This window comes from Eublepharis macularius, chromosome 8 (genome assembly GCF_028583425.1).
Source record: "Eublepharis macularius isolate TG4126 chromosome 8, MPM_Emac_v1.0, whole genome shotgun sequence".
NCBI classification, from domain to species: domain Eukaryota; kingdom Metazoa; phylum Chordata; class Lepidosauria; order Squamata; family Eublepharidae; genus Eublepharis; species Eublepharis macularius.
This window is the reverse complement of record NC_072797.1, coordinates 123,224,829-123,247,076: the sequence shown is the minus strand read 5'-3', so window position 1 is coordinate 123,247,076 and position 22,248 is coordinate 123,224,829. Positions and strand designations below refer to the sequence as shown.

The window sequence follows — 22,248 nt, the reverse complement described above, 5'->3', positions numbered from 1 at the left end:
GGCTATTCATCTTGATCTTTAGGTAATTTAGGAATCTCCCAGTTTTATCTCTAGCAACAGTACATGTGGAGTTCCACATACACTACCATAAGAACCACTGGCTATCTGAAAGGCGTCACTCCAACAAAGAAAGAGGGAAACTTAAAACCTATTGAAACAAATGGGTTTATGCACTTCAAGGCATTGGGCCGATCCTATACTCTGCATAGGAGTCCTTTAATAGCAACCAACGCATTCCTAGAGCCAGACCCTTTCACAAAACAGAGCCAAGCTACAAGTGATGCCTGACACAGGTTGGACACTTGTCAGCTTCCCTCAAGTTTTGATGGGAAATGTAGGCATCCTGGTCTTGCAGCTTACAGAAGTTTACAGAGCGGCAGTCTATGGGAGGGAGAACATGCAGTTGGGAGGGGAGTGCACGCCTTGAGCTCTTGCCAGGCACCCCCCCCTTCCCCTCCGCTGTGTGTGTGTGTGTGTGGGGGGGGGTTCTGTAAACTTTAATTAAATGGAGAGCCAAGCTGTAGGACCAGGATGCCTACATCTCCCATCAAAACTTGAGATAAGGTGACAAGTGTCCAACCTGTGTCAGCGTTACTTGTAGCTTGGCTCACAGTTTCGCGCCAGCGACTTGCCCTTTTTTTAAGCCCTCAAAAGAGAGAAGAGACGGAATCGCTTCAGAACACTTTTACAGGCGAGAGTCTGGGAAGAGCATCAACTCTTCGCTTTTAAGTCTCCGAAGGAAAGCTTTAAAACACACACACACACCGCAATATTCAGCCTAGCAAACACCTGAGGCAAAAAAAGAGTGAAGAAAACTTGAGGCGCCAATTTGAAAACGAAATGTAACCATTAATACAACTCGCAGGTAATCTGTACTTTGAACAGGTGTGGGAGGTATTATTTCAACTGGTGAAGAGCGCGTCTCCCTAGCCTAAAAAAACACCGTCAAGCGGGAGGAGGGGAAAAACCGAAGCGGGCGGGCGCCTCGAAGAGAAACGGCGACGCCGCACACATCCCGCCTACGAGCGGCCGGCTGGTTGTTACCACAGCCGAAGCGCGCGCGCGCGCGCGCCCTCATTCTCCTCGCGAGCGCGCCTTCGAAACGAAGCCGCGACCCGTTGGGCGTTCAAAAACGAAGCCCGTAAGTGCGCACGCGCGCCTCCGCCGAGCGGCCTCGCCCCCTTCCCAGCTGACGCTTGGGTGTTGCCCCTCAGCCCTGGCCAAGGGAGGGGGAGGAGGGGGCGGGGCAGGCCGAGCCCAGCCGGCGCGCATGCGCGGTGCCGGCGGCCCGCCCCCCTCCTCCGCCCATCCTTTCTCGTTTTCCCCTTCAGCGAGGCGGCCGCTTTGCTCCCTTTCCTTTCCCTCCCCCTTTCGCCGTCCCGTCCCTCGCCGCTTCCTTCCTCCTGTCTGTGCCATGGATGGGTAAGTACCTGCCTCGCCCTGGCGCTTGGGAACGGGAGGGCTCCACCCGCCTGTTGAGGAGGGGAGGGAGGCGGCACCCCCCCAGCCCCGCGCCGTTTTCGCCTCACCTCGCGGGGGCACTCGCTTGCATTGGAGAGACACAATATCCGGGGGGGGGGGGAGGAAGGAAGGCAAACGGGTTGGGGTGAGGGGAGAAGTGACTGAAGTGAGAGGAGGGGGGGACCGAAGAGGGACAGGTGGGAAGTGAAGTGCGACTGGCGCAGGTAGAGAGGTGGGAGGGGGGCCCAAAGAAGGTGGGGCGGGGTGGGGCAGTCGGGTAGGCGACGCGGGGGGAGGGAAGGTTTGTGGGGGGGGGGCTCGCTTGAGTTCGCTTCCCACACAATTTCGTCTCCCCCCTCAGCTCTTCCCGAAATATCCCGCCCCCCCCATCTCTTTTCTCTCCTTGGGAAAAGGAGGGGTCATGTAGAGTTTGCAGCCGAAGCTGCTTCCCGGGGAGGTGGAGATGAAGAAGAAAACAAGCCCCCCCCCCTTCCCTTTCTCCTAAACCTGAAGCGGGAGGGGGGGGGGAATGCGGGGAGGGAAGAAACTCTTTTAACTTTTCCCTCAGGTATGGCGGTAGGAGCCAGCCTCAAACTTCTTGCGCATTTATTGCCGTTGGAGCGAAGTCACGCCATACTGTTGTTGCGCCGGAGAGCTCTGCCCCCCCCCCCCCGCCTTCCTGTCTTTAAAAAAAAAACACCCTGAAACAAACAAAAAACCCTGCTCCTGAAAGAGCAACAGTTTTCTCTTCCCCCTTCCCCTGCTTTCTCTTCCTCTTTCCTTTTCTTGGAGGGTGCAGGGTGAGAATAAAGGCCGGAGAAAACTGGAGAGTGCCTTTTGCGGCTGTGGCCGTTTGTCAGGTGTGGGTGTGAGCTTTTTGCAAGGAGTTGTGCTGAAGCTTCTGGGACGGGCGACTGAATGGAAGCATAGTCATCTTTCTTTCTTGGGTCTGTTATTTGATCTGGTGGTAAAGAGATGGAAACCAGTATGTGGGGATGGGGGGCAAGGACATTTGTGATTTTTAGATTAAACAAGCTGTTTCTAGGGAGGGAGACAGACAGGAGCAGCAGAAGCTGCTGTAGTGCTTCCTTGTTGAACCAGGGGAATAGCGACATCAAGGATGGGAGGCAGCCACAGGAAGGGGTAGTTGTTAGAGTGCATTGTACTCCTATTCCTCTTGGTGTTTGGAGAGCCAGGAAAAAGAGAGCGCCGCCTTAAGTTAAAGTTGCAGATTTGTCCAGGAATAAATGCTTAAAAATAAAACTGAGCAACTTTTAAAAGAGGGTTTTTTAACCCTTAAGGCAGCAGTGCCTGTATGTCTAGTATAGTGCTAGTATAAGCGATAACTGGAGAGACTTAAAACTGTAATCTTGACTTGATACTGATGAAGGCCATTAACTAATTAATTAGAACTCTGTTCACTCACAGACATGAAACCAGACCCTGTGTTTCCAGTAGCAATGTTGGCTCCTGAAGTGTTTTACATTATGGTCTGAAATACGTTTGCCTGTGCATCCTGTTTTTTTGGTGCCATCTTATGACTGTTCATAAATTGAGCTTTTCTGTACTGATCTTTAGGACTTATTTTGATGTATATTAAGCTTTTAAATAGTAACTTTAAATAGCTTTTTAGATTACTCCTATGTCTAGACCACTACAGGGATATATTTCATACTGATAGGCAGTACTTTACTGAGCTAATAATATAAATGCTAGATAGCAACTTGGACATAAATTCTTTGTACAGTGTCTTCCTGGAATTTAAGTAATGGTTTGGTGAAGCAAAGATTGGGTAAGACAGCTTTAAATCGTGTGACAAGATGCCTAATTTCTCTACCTTTGTTACCCTAAGCAAACAGTCTCCAAACTTACAGCTCTCTGGAGCTCTCTCAGCCCCACCCACCTCACAGGGTGTTTGTTGTAGGGATAATAATACCAATAATAATACCATACTTTGTAAACTGCTCTGAGTGGGCATTAAGTTGTCCTGAAGGGCGGTATATAAATCGAATATTATTATTATTAGGTCAAAGTAGGCAGGATGGAGATCATAGATCTGTCTTTAAAATGCTGAATTGCCCCTGAGATAGTCTCAGAGAATTGCCTCTCCTATGTTGTTTTATTTATATACAGTTAATATGCCACTTCTGTCTTCATTGAGCACTCTTAAAAACCAATAAAAATATATAGTATGATACTATACTGGCTAGATACTATAAGCCATAAAAAATAAAAATACAAAAAACAACCTCCTCAAAATCTGAGTGTACCAGCAATAGTATTCATTCAAAAGCATTTCAGAATATATCTGTTGGAAGGCCTGGAGAGGTGTAGTGCTTATCATAGTTAATAGTAGCAACTGAGAAGAATGTTTTGAGAGTCCTCGCCATTATATTTTACATGAGGTGGGATCCCATAATAAAACCTCAGCCAGTCTCAATATCTGGGCAGATTCATACTTGTGAAAATGTTTTCTTTTAAAAGTTAATAGTTACATGCCTAGTGGACACTATTTCTACTGGTAAAACCATGCCGGAGTGAAGGATTGAAACCCCTTTCTCCTTCCCATGTTCTGAGGCAAATCAGTGCCTCGTGCATTTGTAATTCAGTTTTTGAGACAAAATGAGACCTGTGATTTATCATCTAGTTTGACCCTTAAGCATCTGCCTGATCCGAGCATGTGCCCTGTGTAGGAGATTGATAGGCTTAGTTGGAAAAATCGTATTTTTGTACAGTATTTAATGTTAAAGATTAAATTGCATATAGACTCTTGCAGGGTTCATGCTTGGGGGGGGCAGAAGTAATGCAGAAATGTGGCATCATGGTGTGTTGAAGCAGTTCAGGTCTCTTGGTCAAGTTAAAATAAATATATATGAAATATTATGATTATAAGGATTTCAAGATTGGCAGCACCTTCTGAAACAGTTCATATTACGCAAGAGAGGCAAGAATCGAAAGTATGAAGAAACCTTTGATATCCAAAAGTCTGCATTCTGTTTCACCAAATAAGTTGGTCTAACCAGCTTAATTGCCAAGCTGGTTTTGTGTCTCATTATTACAGTTTGATTTCAGAAGTTGTTCTTCAGCATAGCAAGGACTGAAGGGAGAGGAAGAGTCAGCCAAGCATATCTTTAAAAGTAGTAACTAAACTGAAATCTTAAGGTGCTCCTTCTGTTTAAGAAACTGAAACTGTAACTCAGGTTTTTGTTGGTCATGGTATTTTTCTAAAGAAATATGTAGTATGATAGCATAAGAATAATATATTTAGTTTTGCGGGTGGTACATCAGAGGAAAAAGCTTTTGTATAAATGAAATAACTGAAAACAGGATTTTGTACAAAGATATGTTTGAGCTGTGCTTTTGAGAGTGCTGCCTGAGTCACTAATGATCTTGCAGGTCACAGTGGATAGAATTTTTATGGGTATTCTAGACTGGTTAGGCTGGGTCACTAATCACATTTGCTTGTTTCAGAAAGATAAGCAAAGCCAGATAAGCAAGCAATGATAAATAATTGAATGTTTGCCTTATAATGTGAAAGTTTTAAAACAAAAACCCACAGATTTCTAATATATCACATTTCTCTTTGCACAGAACCAAACAAGAAGTTTCAGAAATGCAGCTTGACCAATTTTGATTAAACTCTGTTAAATTACACTGTTTCTTGTTACAACCTGTGTTCAGCTTTACCAAGCAAAGCAAGTATCTTTATTTTAGTGAAAATTTAATTAAATTTCTAATTCAAAATTAAATACAGCTTTACTGTATGTAAGTCTTTGCTATATTTGTTTAAAAAATCTTCAGTAGATTACATATAAACATGTTGGGATAATGTAACTTTTCTTTCACCTGAAAACTGTTTCATTAAGTTGTCTTAAAAGTCTAATTGCAGAAAACGGAAATAGTTTATGATAGGTAGGGAGACTAAGCATAGTAGTCCGTGTCAGAAATTTATAATGAGCTCTTTGTCAAGTGTTAATTTTGCATGTATTGTATGTGTGTTGTTAACATCATCTTTAGAATATGCATTGTGTCTAATTTTTGAGAAAATTCCCAGCACATAATATGGAGGCTGTGCCTGTCAGTATTGTGGATGTGATATTGCTAAGCCCTAACACTTCCCCCAATGCAAAACCTAATATAATTAGGCCTACATCTGTTTTTTGCCTTAATTCTTTCTGTGTTTTTCTGGCCTTTTTCCTGCAAATGTGTGGGCTGCTGACTTATTTGAGGCAGGAGAATCAAAGGTTCTCAAGATGCTAATAAATGTCTGATCTCAGGGGTATCTAATAAGAATGTTATATATTCACACAGTTAAGTGTGCAGGATTTGGAAGATAAAGTTCAAATCCTCCTTGAATCATCAGATTGATATATTCTAAAGCACTTGATTTTGCTTTATCTTTCTGTAAAATGGGAGTAATACTGCACTACCTCCTAGTGTAGTTGTGATGGACTGGGTTAAACTTGTGTAAAGAGCCAGTGATGTGTAATGGTTAGTGTATCAGACTTGGACTTGACAGGCTTAGGTACAAATTCCATCTGCTGTGAAACTCACTGAGTGACTTTGGGCCAGTTATTCTCTCTGACTAATCTACTTCACAGGAGATGAAATGGAGGGGAGAACCATGTTATGGTGGCCATATATATTTAAGTGGGTAGACCCCCCCCCCACCCACATGCCTTTCACACTCCTGCCACCCAGGCATGTAAAGACCAGGAGTTCCCCCGCCACACACCACCTATCTAGCTTCCAATTTAGCATGTGCTGCCACCATTTAGTTCACTAAGCCCTTAATACACACATTAGTTCCGAAGGTGCATATGTAGTTATCAGTGCATGGTGTGGTTTCTGCTTTAGTGAAGATGTCTACATGTTTCTACTGCGTACAGATCTGATGTCTGTCCATAGAAGACATGAATTATACTCTGTTCTGTTACTGTACCATGATTTGAATTGAGCGAGAACTGGTTGTGTAACAAAGGTCCTAGAATGCACGAACATAGTGCTGAGGACTCATTTTAGTAGGTTTTGGATATTTGATAGCTGAGTAACAGTTGCATTTTATTTTAGTTTGCTTGAATATTTGAAGGGAATATTCCCTCAAATATACTTTTTTGGCAAAACATGGCATGTGTTGGTGGTACTGGTCAGAGGTTAAACAATATTGGTCAGAAGTTGTTATATCAACCCGTAGAGACTTTAGGGAAAGTATGCAATTTTAAATCCTTTGTTAAAACTTCATAAGACTCCTAATTTAGGTCACTTATGGTTTGATTTTAGAAAGGTGTGAAAAAAGCATATTGATAATACAATATCCGTCAGTTGAATAAAGTAAATCTCTTGCTTAGCTGTTGAATTGGACTTATTTTTGTGTTGCTAAAGCCTCAATGAAGGTGATTTCAGGACTAAAAACCTAGTAAATAAATTTAATAAATGTGTATATCTTTCCTTTATTGTTAGAAGTAGCTACCTTAAATATTTTTTATGCGCTGTTACAGAAATATTTATTTGGGCTTTAGTCTGCTTTTCTCCCCGGAGGTACCTGGAATGGCTTAATAAAGAAAGGTAAATGCAAATTGTAAAACAAACAGATCAAAAACACTGCAATCTGGCTGGTCCAGATCTGCCAATGCTTTGTCTCGCTCTCCATGGCTTGCAGCCAGGGACCGAATAGTCCTTTGGCTTGTGCTCAAGGGCTCATGCCTCTGGCCCTGCCCAGGCAAAATATCTACAGGAAGTGGAGTAAATACCCACCAAGATGGAGTTCAGCTGCTGCTAGCTTGCTGTCAGCAGGATCTTCTGCATTTCTCCCCTCCTCCCAGTAAATGTGTACCCTTACCGTACAGCTTTATAGTTTCACATTGGCCCCTAGACTCATTAGAGCTGCTAATTAAAACATCAAGTCCGACTACATTGTTTTCATCCTGAGCTGGATTTTTAAGCGCTTGGAGCACCAAGGCCCGTCATTGTTTAATGTTTAAAATCCTTACAGTAAAACTTTTATTAATAGAAAAAGTTTTCCCACACTATAAAATTGATTGACAGAAATCTATATTAAGATATACCTGTGTGTAATATCCTTGTGGCGTCTCCCCCCTACTCCTGTAATGGCAGTGCTGTCTAGCGAATGACAGTGTGCTTGCTGGCAGCAATCTTTTTGTATAATTAGAATATCTGCTTAGCTGAAGTAGCTGTATAGAAATTTCTATTTCCAAACAATCATCATTAAGCAGGATTATTTCCCCATATTATTTATTGTTTCTCATTTTATTTTTACTTTTTAAATTTTTTCTTTAAGATTGGTTACTTGAACTTGTCTCCCTCTTTAAAACCAGTATTATGTAATGGACAGAATGCTGAGCCAGCATTATATCCCCAATGCTCCAGTGGTTTCTAAACTGTTGTATGTGGGGTATCACATTAAGGCAACTAATGATACTTTAGTAAACCAGTATTTAATTGTCAAATGGTGACTTAAGTGCTCATCGACTAATGTGAAGATCACCAAGATGAAACGAATGAACATTACAGTTGTGAGCCGACCATTTACCAAGAGGAAGGAGGGGGAACCCTACTAAAATGTGTCAGTTTATGTCCCAGACGTCCTGGTTTCTTCTCATCAGCTGTAAGCCAACTGCTCTCCAGCAGAGACCAACATAAAAGGCCATACCTGGCATACCAAAGCAGTTTCCCTAGCAGTAGTCTGTTTATCACCCTACTCACCCCCCCCCCACCGCCCCAGCCAACAGTGACAGGCCTGTGTGTGAACTTTCAAACAGTAGCTTTCAGAACTGTATGGAATGGGATGGAGTTTCGCAAATTTAGGATACAGTGATTCAAAGCTGTGACTTCCAACTGCAAGTTGAGTGTCAAAATCTTGATTAGCACAAGTAGGATAGGAAATTAAAATGTTAAAAAAATTTTTTAAAAAAATCCAAACTGGGGAAACCTAGCTGTGCCCATGCAGTGATAAATTATTATTCTCAAGTTGACAGCTCTAGATTAGTTGAAGAACAACATGAACTAATTTGAGCAGGATTTGAGTCCAGTGGCACCTTAGAAACCAACGAGATTTTCACAGTGTAAGCTTTCAAGAATCAGAGCTCCCTTCTTCAGTCAGTGCTTTCTTCCAAACAAATATGTTTAGGATTTGGATGTAAGATAAAAGACTTTACATCTATTAGGCAAGGAGAGTATAGTCTTTTAAAAGGTGAAGCATTGTGGAATCAGTTGTAGTGAGACATTCCCTGCACAAACAGGTAGTAGCGTTTATTCCTATTAAGGTCCACAACACGGTAAATCATTTAAGAGCATGTGTAATGTGTTACATGCTGTAGGATGGTATTGCTGTAACAAGATATCAAATTGTGTTTGCTCATAATACTAGGAACATCATTGTTATTAATCGTGTGCTTAAATAGGGTGGCATTATTTTTTAACCTGGATATTTGTGTGGAATAAACAGCCAGTGAGTGAATGTCAAGACACTGGAAGCTGAAATTACTTAAATGCCTACTTGTCTTACTCTTCTCAACATATCTGTTCATTTACTAATATGAACTAGGTTACACAGCTAACTGTACAAATGATCCAGTTCCAAATAAAACTTTCTAGTAGACAAAGTGTGTCCAGAGTACTGAACACAGACTCAGGCATGAGCTCTTTTTCCTGAACATCTGACACATTTTTACCTCTCCCTTCCTCTTGACTGTTATGCATGTGGTGAATTGAAACTGTATGTTTCCTTGGTCATGATTATACTTAAGTAGATCAATAATCATCTTTCTGGCAGTTTTTATCATAAATCAGAAGCTTTGTGGCTGGTGGTTTCTGGGTCAGAGATGCTGGCAAGGGTTCTTATTTTCATTTGAAGTTACTTGAGAGATCTTCCAGGTGTCCGTTCTTTAGTAACGGATTTGGGAAATGTTACATCTGCATCGTCACCTAACCTGATCACACAAAAAGGACTACTTCGTAAACTTCAGTGCTGTTTCCCCCTTTCCAAATGACTGTCTCCTTCCTTCCTTTCAGTCTGAGAACTAGCGTTGGATACATAGTTTGCCATTGTGGCTAGGTTAAGAGGCAGAATTATTGTTACTGGTATGGATTGCATAGGTATCATATCAGTTAACATGTTTCATTTTATTGGTTTTTTTTTACTTTTAATACTGTTTTCTGACCTTCCCCCCCCAGCATATTTTCTTGACTGATCTAGTCGCATGCCAGTCCTATTCTTTAAGAAAAGATCTTCTGCATGTGCTAAAAGCAACTGCAGTAGAAAGATGTAATCTACTGTGCAGCCATATGATACTATGCCTTGCATTATCAACTTTGAAACAGATGTTTCTCTCCACAAATTTGTTGTTTAACAGTTTTGTAGTGTGGCAGTGCATTATGGTATTCTTTTGTTATAAACCTTTAATGGCTCTATTTGAAGGCAATTTCTCTGATAATGGAAGCAATTGTCTCCTCTGCAGCTGTCTCTAAGATCTTCTCTGAGTACTTGGCATATCTTGATTGTACACAAACATTTACAGTATGATCTTCTGCTTTATCCTTACTTGCCTTTTGCTTGTTTGTATGCACATGGATGTTAAAAGGGAAAATAATATTAGTCACAGTACTTATAAAAGGTAAGATGAAGTATGGGAACTGATTTGCAAGACAGTGTGATTTTACCTTTCTGTCCTGGCTTCTTTCCTATTCTGTCTCTATCCCCTAATCTTACTTTCATGGCTTCAAAAGTTGATTGCCATTCATTAGCAAAAAGATGTTTCTTTGCCCTATGAAGCTGTGAACTGTGTATTATGAGCTAGTCGCTCCTTGGACAAAATCTGAAATATTAGCTTAGAGCCTTACATATGGTAAAGTTAAGTATGATTTGAAACAGATGGTTAAATTCTTGGCTTCTTGAATTCTTGCATTTTGCTTATTGCTGCAGATCGTTTTCTCTGAATACGATGTGTGATGGCGCTGCACTGAAGTTAATTGATATGTAGGAAGACCATGTATCTTGATATGTAGGAAGACCATGTATATATCGATCAGTTGGTAAATTCTCCTTTGTCAACGGATTTTTCTCAGACTCATAGTCTTAGAATATTTCTTAGATGTGTCTAAACTGAAGTTAGTTTATTTGCAGGTTCTAGTTGATGTTTGTTAACATGACCTGGATAGCCCAGGTGAACCTGATATCATCAGATCTCAGAAGCTAAGCAGGGTCAGCCTTGGTTAGTAATTGGATGGGAGACCTCCAGTGAAGACCAGGGTTGCGGAGACGGGCAATGGCAAACCACCTCTATTAATCTCTTTCCATCAAAACTCCAACAGGGGTCGACATAAGTCAGCTGTGACTTGAGGGCAACACACACACACACACACAACGTAACTGGGATTGGATACCCAGGAATATATCTTCTTCCTTGGAGAAGACTATAGCCCTGTTCACATGACTGGCTTTAGACCAAATGGCATCTGAATCTTTGGCACCTCCTTCAATTTGTTCAGTTCTTTTATTGCATTTGTAGCCTGTTTCACAATTTGATACATGATTTGCCAGCATTATTGTCATATTAGATGATTAAATTTATTTAATACAAGGATCTGTAAGTCTGTATTTCTTCATGCCACGTACATAGATAAAAGCCAGATTGCTTCTCTAAAGTGTATAGGAAATCTTCAGTTTTAAAAATAATGGAATATACTATCATCACCTGTACTGTACACTAATATGACATTGACCTATGATATCAAACACTGCAGTAGGTGATCACATTAGCATGTTATCCCTTGTCCTTTACTTTGTGCTGTTTCAGTGGTGAATTGCTGAAAGCTCCTGAAGCCTGGCACCCCAGTTTCCTTTAATATCTAACTCTGTCTTGTTTGTTCATGAGAACATCTTTCCAGAAAGATCATCTCCATCTATTTCTAGAATACCATGAAGATAACTTTCTTCTAGAAACTAACTCTGATGATGGCAGTCCAGCATATGGACAAAGGATTGTCAGAGGTTTAGAAAGAAATATGGATGAAATGGAACAATTCTTTTGACTTGGCTGAACTCTTATCATCCTCGAGGATGGTAATGTGGAATACATAACAAAGCAAAAAACATAGTAGAAAAGTAACAAGGTACTTGCTGAGGTACTTTTGCATTCCATTTGTATTTGAACACTTGTTTTGTTTTAATCGGCATATTTTTGATTTGTGTGTGTGGCAGACAGATGAAAAAACTATTTTGTTCATACTTCATGATGATGGGCACATCTAAAGAATATATGTTATACTACTTGTTCTGTCTAAACTTCTCCTTTCTCTTACTGTTTGTTACTAAACTGTCCCTTTTATTTTGCAAAAGCATTCCATAACTCATTACATTTTTTGGAGTTTGTTCTTCCTTTAGCTTTATTTACCACTGCCTATGCAATAACTATTCTTCTAATGTTTCCATTTTCTCCATTTTTTCACACAGTGTTGTTACAGATCTTATAGCAGTCGGTTTAAAGGTAGGAATCTTTTTCTGTCCTTTCGTGCACACTTGTTAACGCCTTCCCTTTGTTTTTCCAGTTTCTGGTTATCACATTGATGTTCATATGCTTCATGTTTCTCTTGTGACCTGGCTCTGTTTCAGTCTTACACTTTTTTTCTTAATGAAGTGAATTATAACTATCCTTACAAGTTCACAGTCATGCTCCTTGTAGTTTAGCTTAGTGTAATTTGTACTTTAGATGTTATTAGGAGTGTAATAAATACTCGTATATATGAATCCAAAGGTACCTTTGCGTGAGAGGAGGTCATTTTCATTTGTGCAAGGTGTACCTTTGCATCTTGGGTTGTTCCAAAGACTAACAACAAGAGAGCCAACGCTCAAGGAGAGTAGATTGGGTTTGCAAAAATACCCAGAGAAACACATACATCTATTGTTAATTTTACCTCCAAATCTTAGAACAATCAGTTACATACACTTCATTTCATTACATGTAATAAATCACATAGCCATTCCAATATTTTATATACAGTCCCTTATAAAGTCCTTAAGTGATTAGTCCTTTTTATTTTTCGTTGCCTTTCCAGCCCGCTCCGAGTAGAAAGTGTGAAATATGCACACGGTCTTCCCCCCCGAAGGGTAGAGTGAAACGCAGCGTTTCAAGATGTTGCTTGGCAGTAGGGCGTGGCGTTTCAAAATGTTGCTTGGCGCTTGGCGTTTATCGCTACGAGCTCTGCCGGCTCATTTGTTAAGGGCTCGTTTCGAGTCTCTTCTTCCTCTGGCCACTTATTAATTTCTTCCGATAAATCTTCTTCTGATCAAGACTGCAATATAGTCATGAATGGCTATATTGCAGTCTTGATCAGAAGAAGATTTATCGGAAGAAATTAATAAGTGGCCAGAGGAAGAAGAGACTCGAAACGAGCCCTTAACAAATGAGCCGGCAGAGCTCGTAGCCAGATAAACGCCAAGCGCCAAGCAACATTTTGAAACGCCACGCGCTACTGCCAAGCAACATCTTGGAACGCTGCCTTTCACTCTACCCTTCGGGGGGAAGACCGTGTGCATATTTCACACTTTCTACTCGGAGCGGGCTGGAAAGGCAACGAAAAATAAAAAGGACTAATCACTTAAGGACTTTATAAGGGACTGTATATAAAATATTGGAATGGCTATGTGATTTATTACATGTAATGAAATGAAGTGTATGTAACTGATTGTTCTAAGATTTGGAGGTAAAATTAACAATAGATGTATGTGTTTCTCTGGGTATTTTTGCAAACCCAATCTACTCTCCTTGAGCATTGGCTCTCTTGTTGTTAGTCTATATTAGGAGATTTCCCTCTTGTGTTTGACATTGTTCCAAAGACTTACATGATTCTCTAGCAGTTTTTCAGGTGATGTGGAGGCATTGGTTGATGGGATGAGGAGCCAAGAAAGGTCAGGATTTTGAATCTGACTCAGCTTATAGAAGATAATAGGATTCACAAAATACTAGTTGGCTTGAGTCTTCACTTTTTTCTCATCAGAACTTAATGACTTTTATGAGGTGCTGAGAATCCAGATCTTAAAAGTAATTAAAATCTGGAATGTTGCTATCTAGTGCTGTGCAGACTATATTAATAAAACCAGAGAGTGATAAATGGCATTTTAAAGCCTAACTGAACAACAACTGGTAGTGGTCTTTGAAGTTCAGTGCTGCTGAAGACCTCTACCTCTTTTGTGTTCTCAACTTTTAACAGCATTTCTCTATCCCATGTATCTAAGCAAAAATACAGAGACTGTTTAAGCTATTGTCTGACAGATGTTGCCGTGTTGGACAACTATGATGAAAGAGCTCACTGTACAGTTGATAGTGTATGAGAGCTTTTGAGTTCTGCAGAGCTTTCTATGAAATTTGTTGTTGGGTGTAACTTGCGGATACTGTTTCAGTGAAAGATCAAAGTGCTTTGGTTTTGTCATTTACAGTGCAATTTTAACCAGAGTGATACCCTACCAAGCCCTACACTCTTCATTGGACTTAGAAGGGTGTAGCTCCACTTAGAATTGCACTGAGCAGCTGTTGTCAATACACATAGGTAAATAAAGAATTTGAACATTTGACATAATTCATTGATGTTGAATGAGCATTCAGAGAACAAGAATATGAGTACAGGATGGAAAACAAGAAACCATTAACACTAATAGTTTGAAAGAGTAAAAGGAAATAATGTATTTTATATCTGAGAAAAAACTAATGGTTGTTGTGGGTTTTCCGGGCTGTGTTGCCGTGGTCTTGGCATTGTAGTTCCTGACGTTTTGCCAGCAGCTGTGGCTGGCATCTTCAGAGGTGTAGCACCAAAAGACAGAGATCTCTCAGTGTCACAGTGTGGAAAAGGTGTTGGCAGGTCATTTATATCTACTCAGGAGGGGTGGGGTTGAGCTGAGTCATCCTGTAAGAATTTCCCAGGGTGTGGAATGTTAATGGCGGGAGACTTCACTGTATCCTGAGGAGGTTCTTTTGGATATGGATTGGTGCTTGATGTGCTAATCTTCTCCACAGGGCTATTGTCGGGTGTAGAGTGTTTTGTTAGCCTGGTGTTTTTCAGAACTGGAAACCATGCTCTGTTCATTCTTAAGGTTTCTTCTTTCCTGTTGAAGTTTTGCTTATGCTTGTGAATTTCAATGGCTTCCCTGTGCAGTCTGACAAAGTAGTTGGAAGTGTTGTCCAGTATTTTGGTGTCCTGGAATAAGATACTGTGCCCTGTTTGTGTTAGGCTATGTTCAGCCACTGCTGATTTTTCAGGTTGTCCAAGTCTGCAGTGTCTTTCATGTTCTTTTATACAACAGATGCTACGATCAGCAAAAGACAGTAGAGACCCCCTCACCTCTGCAGGAGTATACTGTATACCCTGCAGCTGTGGACAAGTGTACATCGGGACCACAAAGCGTAGCATCCAGACAGGAATAAAAGAATATGAAAGACACTGCAGACTTGGACAACCTGAAAAATCAGCAGTATATAAGTATATAAGGTGTGGGCAGGTCAGATATAAATGACCTGCCCACACCTTTTCCACACTGTGACACTGAGAGATCTCTGTCTTTTGGTGCTACACCTCTGAAGATGCCAGCCACAGCTGCTGGCGAAACGTCAGGAACTACAATGCCAAGACCACGGCAATACAGCCCGGAAAATCCATAACAACCATCGTTCTCCGGCCGTGAAAGCCTTCAACAATACATTGAGAAAAAACTTTTTTATTACAATTTTTTTAAAATTGTTTTAGTAATCCAAAACTTCTAAGAAGTACAATTTGAATAGTTTCCTAATATTACATCGCTGGTTCTCCCTACTTAAAATATTTCTATCCTACCTTTCTTTGAGATGTCGTGGTAGCTAAAGATATGTTAACAGGCAAAAAAACAAACAAACCCACAAGCATGTAAACTTATCCACAAATAAGAATTAAAAAATACTTTTATAACTCAGCTGATCCTTGCAGGGTGATTCCTTAGAAGATGGCCTCAAAGGAAAGCCCTCTGAAATAAGATGGCATTGCAAGGCCTCCTGGTAATGGTGCCTTATGGATCTGCTCTGATTGGCCATTCTGAAAAATAAGGCTAATTACCAAGAAGACTGAATGGAGGAGGAGTGTATAGATCTATAGAAAAGTTGACCTGAGGCATGTTGTCTGTATTTACTAAAAAGTATAAGATTTATAGATGAAAAATGAAATGAGTATGGCAATGTATAATTAACAATCACATCATAAACTGCATATTGTGATGAGAACTAGCTTGAAATTTTAAGGCTCACACTCTCCTCAGACTTTAAGGCTCTCCTCTCCTACAGACTTAGTCTATCTGTAGCAGTAGAAAAGAGCAAGAGGTCAGTAGCACCTATAAGACTAACAGAATTTGTGGTAAGGTATGAGCTTTCATGAGTCACAGCTCACCTCTTCAGATACTTGTTCAGATACCTTCAGATACTCTCCTACTCAGTGTTTATATAAAAGGCAGGCATCTGATTTTGCCATGGTACTTGGATAGTTTCATCTTTGTAACTTGCTCTTTTCTCAGTAGTCTGGGATCCAAGATAGGTAACAACATAGATTCAAAATAATAAAATTAAATCTTATACCAAAAAACAGCAAGGTTTGCAAGAAGTATGCCAAAGTTTCCTATTACAGTACTTCTAGGAAACTCCAAATGCTCTTCTGAAACGTTTGGCCATGAAGCCTTGCTTGAAAGAGGCAGTTTCGTATGTTCAGAGAGGTTGAGAGAAGTACCAGTGAACAAACTGCAGCTGTCCCATTTTAGTGCAGGAGGGCAGAATAATAAGGAGCTGCTGTTGTAGTTTCTGAAGCTGGTGTTTGGGTTTACAGGGGAGGCAGTCCTTTGGTTATGTTGGCACTGGCAGCTGAAATAAAAGAAGATTTGAGTAATGTGAGCCTTATGTGCTCCTTCAACCATAAACAGGTGTAGCATTTTAAATTAATAGTGGGTTTTGTATAGCCTTCAGGTACAGCCCTGTGTCAGGAATGTTCCCATAGTCAAGCCTCTAGGCTACTATAGTGTAGATCAGGGCAGCCAGGTTGTCTAGTCCAAGATACTAATTGATAGTCCAGATGCAGCTGGGAAAACATGTTTAGTCACTGTAGCAACCTGTTTCTCCAGTAGGAGATTTGGATCTTATAATGCAACTCAGATTTTTAACCAAACCTACCAAGGAATTCTCATCAGGGAAGAGCAGTTCTCTCAGAACCTCTGCTTTACCAACCAAACCTCTTCTCTGTCTTCTCTAGATTGCTTCAATTGGGAATAAGTGGTTAGATAGCTGAGGCCTAGTTGGGGTCTGCAGAAGCTGGGGGCTTTACATTCTGGCTCAAGGGTTTATTGGAAGTAATCTGGAAACATGCAGAGACACTGGCTTCGTAGCACTGCGAAGAGCAGCAGAAGGTATAAAAGAGCATGCAGATTGAAGTCTTATGAGATCTGATCAAATGTAAAGTAAAGAAGTCTCAAGCTTGCTTTAGATGTTTTAGCATTTAAGGCTGCACAGTCACCTGAACATGAACCCATATTTGTGAAGCAGCTCAGTTAGTTTGAAACATTCTAGACACCTGAGGGAGGAGATACTTTATGGGTTGAATTTTTCCATAAGCCACTTTCAGAGTGGCTCAGGGTATATGTAGTTCCCTGTTCGATCGTTTCAGGTGGGTAGCCATATTGCTGTCCTGTAGAACAGGAGGTAGAGTCCAGTGACACCTTTAAAATGCTCAAGATTTTCAAGGTATAAGTTTTCAAAAGTCAAAGCTCCCTTTTTTCAGGCTCAAGTGAATGTTGTATCTGAATAAGGGAGCTTTGACTCTCAAAAGTTTATACCCTGAAAATTAAATCTTTCTATTTTGGTAATAGCCTCATTTTAAAGTAATGTCTGAAGTGGGCTCGTAATGGGAATAACCAGTGCCATTTAATCACCTTGTGGTGTAGTGGCCATTAATCCACCTTGAGTCTCAGTAAGAAAGGCAGACTATAAATAATTATATGCAATTAATGTTGGGGATGGGGCTAGGGACATGCCTGTCCATTCTCTCTAGGACCATTTGGGTTAATTCCTCACTCTTGGCCATTTCAGAAGTGGATGTTTTCCTGCTAAATTGTTGTATTTGGCATGTGGTTGACATGTTGTACAGCATACATTGTGTTTTGTAAGATATGTGAGGGGGGAGGAATGATAGCTTTTGTATTTTTCCAGTATATTCATCCTGACTAGTTAGAAAATGCAATGCCATCAGAACAGCTCTGCCAGTAAATTCCTCATACTTTACTATCAAAGAACCATGTTGCTTATTACTTTTGACATTTGACAGTAACTTCATTAGCTATAGTATAGTTACAGCCCAGTGTTTTGCAGCTACAGAGGTTTGGGAATAAAATTGTTGGTGCTGAACAGTCATGGACTGTCAACACTTCATAGTTAAATGGGTATAGTAGGCTCAAAGGAAGCATGTTTTTAAAGTCTAATATCTCTCCCCCTTCCTTTATGGTGCCCAGAAGCAGGCCAGAGTTCTCCTTGGAGAAGAGACTGGTGCACATCATTTTGAGGCTGGTATCATGGCAACCTTTTAAGCTGCAACGACACAGCCCTTCTCACCATTAAAAATAATTTCTTGGGCGAGGGGCTTGGGCTCAGCTGATCCATGCAGGGGATGTGCATTTCCTGATGCTGTTTCTCCCTCTTAGCACCTACCTAAGGGGACTCTAGCTACTGTATGCCCTGTCAATCCTGGATTCTGAACCTGTGTAGTTTTCCTAACTCTGAGGATGGTCTCTTGTAACATAATCACCACCACCACAACATTCAATTTATATACCGTCTTTCAGGACAACTCAACACCCATTCGGAGCAGTTTACAAAATATGTTGTTAGTATCCCCACAACAATCACCCTGTGAGGTGGGTGGGGCTGAGAGAGCTCCAGACCCAAAGTCACCCATTTCTTCAGATTAGAGTCCCGCTGCTCTTAACCACTACACCAAACTGGTGTACAGTGCCTTGCCGTCCACCAGCATTTGGCAGTCAGTTTCCTACCCTGTGTCTCTGCTGTCCCCCTGCCCCCAAACACAGTGAGCATTTTAGGTGAACATATCTTTTCATTCATGCAGGGAAAGATAGAAAGGAGTGATATTCAGATGACCCTAATGACTACTTATGCTTCATTATAGTAGGTGCCCTACTTCTTTGTTGTTTTGCAGTGTCACTTTTTTGTGGTAGGCTTTACCATTCATGAGTCTGCCATTAACAGCTTATGGTAATCAGAATTTTATTTGCATATCTTTCATTGCCAGATGCAAGTTAAACCTGTCTTATATGGACTGATACTTTCATCACTCTCAAATAGGGCTGTTTTCAGGACTGCTACTTGTTTAAATACTAGTTCTCTATTGTGTTTTGTTGACATTTCAGATTCTTTGGGGTGCTTGTATCCACTTTCATTCTGGATTTTAGCACCTTCTGGCGGGGTGGATTTGATTTAAATCAAACTGATTTAAATCACGATTTAAATCACTAATCATTAAGGCTTGATTTAAATCATAGTTTTCTACATAAAGACTAATTCTTGCTGGTATAACTTTAATATGCAAGTAGATGCCTGCCTTACCGATAGGTAAAGGAACTTCATTAAAGTATTCCCAAACTGGGTCTCTTTTACGGCCTGCTGCCATTACAGGTTTTTTCCTCCAAGGAAATAATGTGATAAACCTCAGGTCATACACACAAAAGATCCAAAGACTTGTGCAGTATTGTGCTCAAAAAGTTTCACTTTCATTTTGTACTGCTTGCCCCTCCCTCCTTACACTTAGTTTCTTCTTGTGCAGATCTATTCCACTCCAAACAATCAGAAAAATATTGTTTCTATTCACTGAACTTCTTGAAACTTAGCACTGGAGGGGTTGATTCTGTCTTCATAGGTTTGTAGAACAATAGGATTAAGGTCTTTTTCTCAACTCTGTTCATGTTATAACATTTTTGCTGTGAAGAAGAGGCATGTGATCTCTGCTGAGCTGACACAAATTCAGTTTTGAGAACTGCAAAACCAAGCATCTGTGATAATATCTTGTAGGCCCAATAATCTTACAAAAACCACTGGAAGAGCATGACATTGTGAATGGATTAATGGAATTTATTTACCAAAAAAAATAAACATATACAGCCTTATTCTACATAATTAAAAACTAGTCTTTATTTCATGATGGAATAACCTTTGGATGGTAATATATTTTCCTCAAAAAGCATTTTATTTAAAAAAATCCAATTTAAATAAAAAAAATCGGATTTAAATTAAAAAAAATCCGATTTTTTTGATTTTTTTAAAAAAAATCATTGATTTTTATCCACCCTGCCGTCTGGTGCTACTTAGTTTGCAACTGATTTCACTGCTCCAGGTTAATAACTAAAAAGGTTCTAATGTTGTTTATACAACTATATCTTCTTAGAATAAGTGAGCAAACAAGTGTTCTTCACCTCATTATTTTTCCAGCACCAATTCTCCTAACCAGTCCTGTTGGCCTATTTCCAAGCCTAGGGCCTGGTTACCTTGTGGTCATACTCCAGGAGGTCAAGTCTTCCTGTCTTATGCTTTGCCACACTTTCACTCTGGCCAGAGACAATGCGATTTTAAAAAATTGGACTTGTCAGAAAAGAAATCCTGGCATGCCTGTCTTGAAATTTAAGTGCATAGTAGATTGTCCAAGGGCATGTGCTAGTGTGACACTCAGTTCACATAAGGTACTTGGTAATCCCAATGGGGCCTACTTGCATGAACTGAATTATTTTAGTTCAGAGTAAAATCAGTAATAATGGACAAGCTATCTTTCATGACAGCTTGTCTGTTAATGGTAGGCAGTAGAGATGGGCACGAACTAAAATACAAACCTAAGTTCATGAAGAATTGGGCTGGTTCATGGTTCACGAACCAATGGTTTGTCAAAATCCATTTCTGATGAACCGCTATGAACTTGAGGCTGGTTTGTTTGGTTCATTTTTTTGGTTCGTCACTGCAGATAGCCTGGCACCGATCAATCAGTATCCTAGGTAACAGGGGATGGATTTCTTGCAGACCTTCTGCTGACCTGGAAGTGACAATTTGCTGACTTGGATGTGACGTTTTCACGAACCAAATGGACTGGTTTGCGAACCGGAGCAGGTTCGTGAAAGTTCGTGGTTCATTCAATGTGACAGACCACGAACCGCATGGTTCGTTTTTCCCCTGGTTCGTGCCCATTTCTAGTAGGCAGTGATTCTTCTCATTCTGGAGTCCCTAGAGTGTTTCTTTACCTAAGGTTTCCTTGAGCACTTATCTAAATCCATCATTTCTCAGTCAGTAGAATCCTACAGTCTTTGCTATGCCTGCCTTGAACTTCTAGTGGTTTCCAGTAAGTGAGAAGTATACTTACTAAAGCATATACTTACTAAAGCATATTAAATGTATGGAACAGGCCATATGTGTTCCATTCTTGTCTGTATACTTAAAACTGTTTGTCCTGTGTATTTCAGAATTTCACAAAATACCCTCATGAAATATTTTGGAATTTTTTCCCCTGGTATATAATGCTTGGGCATAATATGATGTCTTAATCCCAGAAGCTACTTCAAATGGGGAAAAAACAAACTAATGGGGAGTGTGAGTGCGCACAGGCATTTTCACCTTGAGCAGATTGCTTGGCAATTGCAGAGAGATGGTGTAGGGCCAGGGTCCTCATGCCTGCTCTCCCTTCCCATGCAGTGAGTGAACATATGGATAGAATGGTAGCATGAGACTTGTGGCTTTAGTGCACGTGATCAGCTAAAGCTGAAGTTGCTCTGATGCTGAAATAAATGACAGAATTGTAATGAGGCACAAGCAGCATTTGAACTCAATCCTTGAGAAACATCTCTCATGACGGAATTCATCCATCTAACAAAACAGCTTCTTTTCCAAATAAACTGCTTTACTGGTTGTAGAAAGTTTGAATCATGGGGACACACTACTTGCATCTAATTCAAACTTTTAATATAATATGAGACAAAGTTAAGAAATGTGGCTGGATCCTGAACTGTGTTTTCTTAGAGAGACTTTTCACCAATTAAATCATTCATATTACCAAACAAATGGAATATCCAAACACTGAAATTACAATTCTGTACTGAAACAACAAATGACTATTGACATTATTTAGCAGTGTAAGTACACAATACCTTGTTAACACACAAAAGACTCATTATTCTATACTGAACTATGAGCAAAATGGGGAGACGATACTGGAGGGGAAAGGAAACGTTAGGATTTTTTTTCCATTTTCAGAGTTCCCAAAACAGAGTTGTTGGTTACAGGGAGGGGTGGGGGGTGGTGTATGTGTGCGTACTTCCTCAGTGTTCTTGCCCTGTGCAGACCCCATTTGGTAATCATGTGCAGGCATGGGGTGGGCCAGTGCACTTGTGCCCACTATTCCTTTCTGCATGGGGAGTGAACATGTGGATGGAACTTCTGCAAAGGGCAGGAATCATTGTTTGAGGCTATTTGGTTCTGCTATTTTGTAACAAAAAATATTTTAACAAAATAATATATTTGAAGAAATGGAACCATTCTTAATTGAACAAAAATTAAAAGCTCTGAAGTTCTGATTTTCTACTGCATATTCATTTCCCCCTACATTTAGCTTTCTGTTCGGTTTAGCTTGCTGGGCCGTCTTCTGTTGAGGTAAATTCCTAGGTTGAAACATTACTTACGCCCACTTTCTTGCAGATGTCTGTTTGCACTTTAACTCCATGAAAAA

General features: G+C 40.5%; 1 protein-coding gene across 3 annotated transcripts in view; it reads left to right on the top strand.

The window, feature by feature from the left end:
- The first annotated feature begins 1,330 nt into the window (after positions 1–1,330).
- PTBP3 (polypyrimidine tract binding protein 3) overlaps positions 1,331–22,248 on the top strand; it is a 64,078-nt gene continuing 43,160 nt past the window's right edge. Inside the window, exons 1-2 of one of the 3 annotated variants that reach the window (XM_054986220.1) lie at positions 1,350–1,422; positions 11,933–11,966. In XM_054986220.1, the coding sequence (XP_054842195.1) occupies positions 1,415–1,422; positions 11,933–11,966 (42 nt within the window). In that variant the 5' untranslated portion in view covers positions 1,350–1,414. Of the gene's footprint in view, positions 1,423–11,932; positions 11,967–22,248 lie in introns of all 3 variants that reach the window. The other 2 variants (XM_054986224.1, XM_054986222.1) reach the window with 2 other exon arrangements.